Here is a 2167-nt window from a genome sequence, read left to right on the forward strand (position 1 = left end):
GACACTCCCTCTCTCTCCCTCTCTCTCTCTCCCTCCCGTCTCTCCCTCTCTCTCCCTCCCCTGACTCTCCCTCTCTCTCCCTCCCCTGACTCTCCCTCTCTCTCCCTCCCCTGACACTCCCTCTCTCTCCCTCCCCTGACTCTCTCTCTCTCTCTCTCTCCCTCCATCGCCCTCCCCTGACACTCCCTCTCTCTCCCTCCCCTGACCCTCCCTCTCTCTCCCTCTCTCTCCCTCCCGTCTCTCCCTCTCTCTCCCTCCCCTGACACTCCCTCTCTCTCCCTCTCTCTCTCTCCCTCCCGTCTCTCCCTCCCCTGACTCTCCCTCTCTCTCCCTCCCCTGACTCTCCCTCTCTCTCCCTCCCCTGACACTCCCTCTCTCTCCCTCCCCTGACTCTCCCTCTCTCTCCCTCCATCGCCCTCCCCTGACACTCCCTCTCTCTCCCTCCCCTGACACTCCCTCTCTCTCCCTCTCTCTCCCTCCCGTCTCTCCCTCTCTCTCCCTCCCCTGACACTCCCTCTCTCTCCCTCTCTCTCCCTCCCGTCTCTCCCTCTCTCTCCCTCCCCTGACACTCCCTCTCTCTCCCTCCCCAGTCTCCCCCTCCCTCGTCCTCCCCTTTGCACACTGTTAAAAGTAGGTTGTGAAGGATGCAGCTTCGCCCGTCATGGGCCCTCACTGTAGGACTCTTCTTGGATCTCTGCTTGGGTTGGTGGTCGGCTCCAGTGTATGCTACTGGCTGTACAAACGCCTTTTACGCAGTGTGCCGTCTAAACCGGGGTCTTACACAGGGGACGGTGCGGGGGCAACACAGGACAGAGATGAGGCGGATTCCAAGAGCCTGATTTGGGCCCCTGAGGCAACAGGCGGTCTCCTGCGCAGGGTGTCCGGAATGACTTTGGTGGCCAAAGTGAGGGAGAACCCTACAGATGTTCTAATAAATCCATCAAGCAATTTGGATGCTCAACGTCTACAAAGAGTTATTGAACTGCTTGAAGCCACAGAAGAATCGTCAGTTCGAAAACAAGCCTTGATTACTCTTAGTAACAGTGCTGCATTTTCAGTTAATCAAGATCTTATTCGTAATTTAGGGGCTCTTCCAGTAATTGGAAACATGCTTTCAGATCCTGTTCCTGAAGTCCAGGCACAGGCTTTAAATGCGCTTAACAACTTGAGTATGAACTTGAGCAATCAGGAACAGGTAAAAATTTATATTGAACCTATTTGTGCAACTGTTGAAGTTGCTCCACTGAACTCTGACCTGCAGTTAGCTGCACTTAGGCTGTTAACTAACATGTCTGTTACAAACGAGTACCAAGACATGATCGTAAAATCCTTACCTTGCTTTCTTCGTCTGTGGTCTCATGGAAATGAAAAGACGCAGATTCATGTTTTGAAGGTGCTTGTGAATTTGTCTGCAAACCCATCGCTCACAACAGATCTACTGAGTACTCAAGTACCTTCCTCGTTGGCATCTTTCTTCCACACATGCACAAATGATGACATCCTCCTACGGGGGCTCACCTTTGTGGTAAATCTGAATGAAAATATGGACAGTGGAGCAGCTCACCGTCAATACCACGAAGGCTCGCACTTCTCTTTGTTGTTCGGAGATTCAAGGCAAAGCTTCTTGGTATCCTTGTTACAGCACCGGGATGAGGAAGTGAAAAAGCAAATAGCAAGAATCATGACTAAACAGCAAACATAAAGTCCTTCCTTCCGAAGAGGGAAGCACAATTAATTGACGTCCCTGCGGTCTGAATTGAAGTCATTTCATTGCTTCGATGTGGCACAGTACTACTGCTTTACCTGCCGAGGTTGCTCCTTCCGTGTTTGTTGCTTGGATCATACCTGTGCAAGTCTCCCTTGCCACTTTTGAACCTGCACCGCTATACAGAGCGTCATAACATGCCGCCTGATCCAGAGTTTCTGCCAAGCACTCGAATGGTATTGACTGCAGACACAGCATCTGAAAGATCACACGGGCTAAAGGCAGAAGTAATAAATCGGTTTTGTTTCGAAACTTGACTTGAGTGAGAATCCGCTAGCATATTGAACAAGACTTCTTTGCATTCTAGACCGTTTGTTCCTCATCTACAGAGCAGTCACTGCATCTTTAGAAAAGCTCCCAATGGAACGCGGTCCTCCTTTAAAAGTCTGAAATCTTGCATGC

The 2167-nt window shown here is 50.9% G+C and overlaps 1 protein-coding gene across 1 annotated transcript; it reads left to right on the top strand.

Moving 5' to 3' along the window:
* The first annotated feature begins 649 nt into the window (after window positions 1-649).
* LOC147722576 (armadillo repeat-containing protein 10-like) lies at window positions 650-1702 on the top strand. Its single transcript, XM_086966863.1, has one exon. It carries the CDS (start codon window positions 662-664, stop codon window positions 1700-1702), a length of 1041 nt encoding a protein of 346 aa, XP_086822989.1. The 5' UTR covers window positions 650-661.
* The last annotated feature ends 465 nt before the right edge of the window (window positions 1703-2167 follow it).

Source organism: Lissotriton vulgaris, chromosome 4_1 (assembly GCF_964263255.1).
Source record: "Lissotriton vulgaris chromosome 4_1, aLisVul1.2, whole genome shotgun sequence".
NCBI lineage: Eukaryota > Metazoa > Chordata > Amphibia > Caudata > Salamandridae > Lissotriton > Lissotriton vulgaris.

Coding starts and splice junctions, on each gene's coding strand:
- LOC147722576 (XM_086966863.1), top strand. CDS start 662: ATGGGCCCTCACTGTAGGACTCTTCTTGGATCTCTGCTTGGGTTGGTG.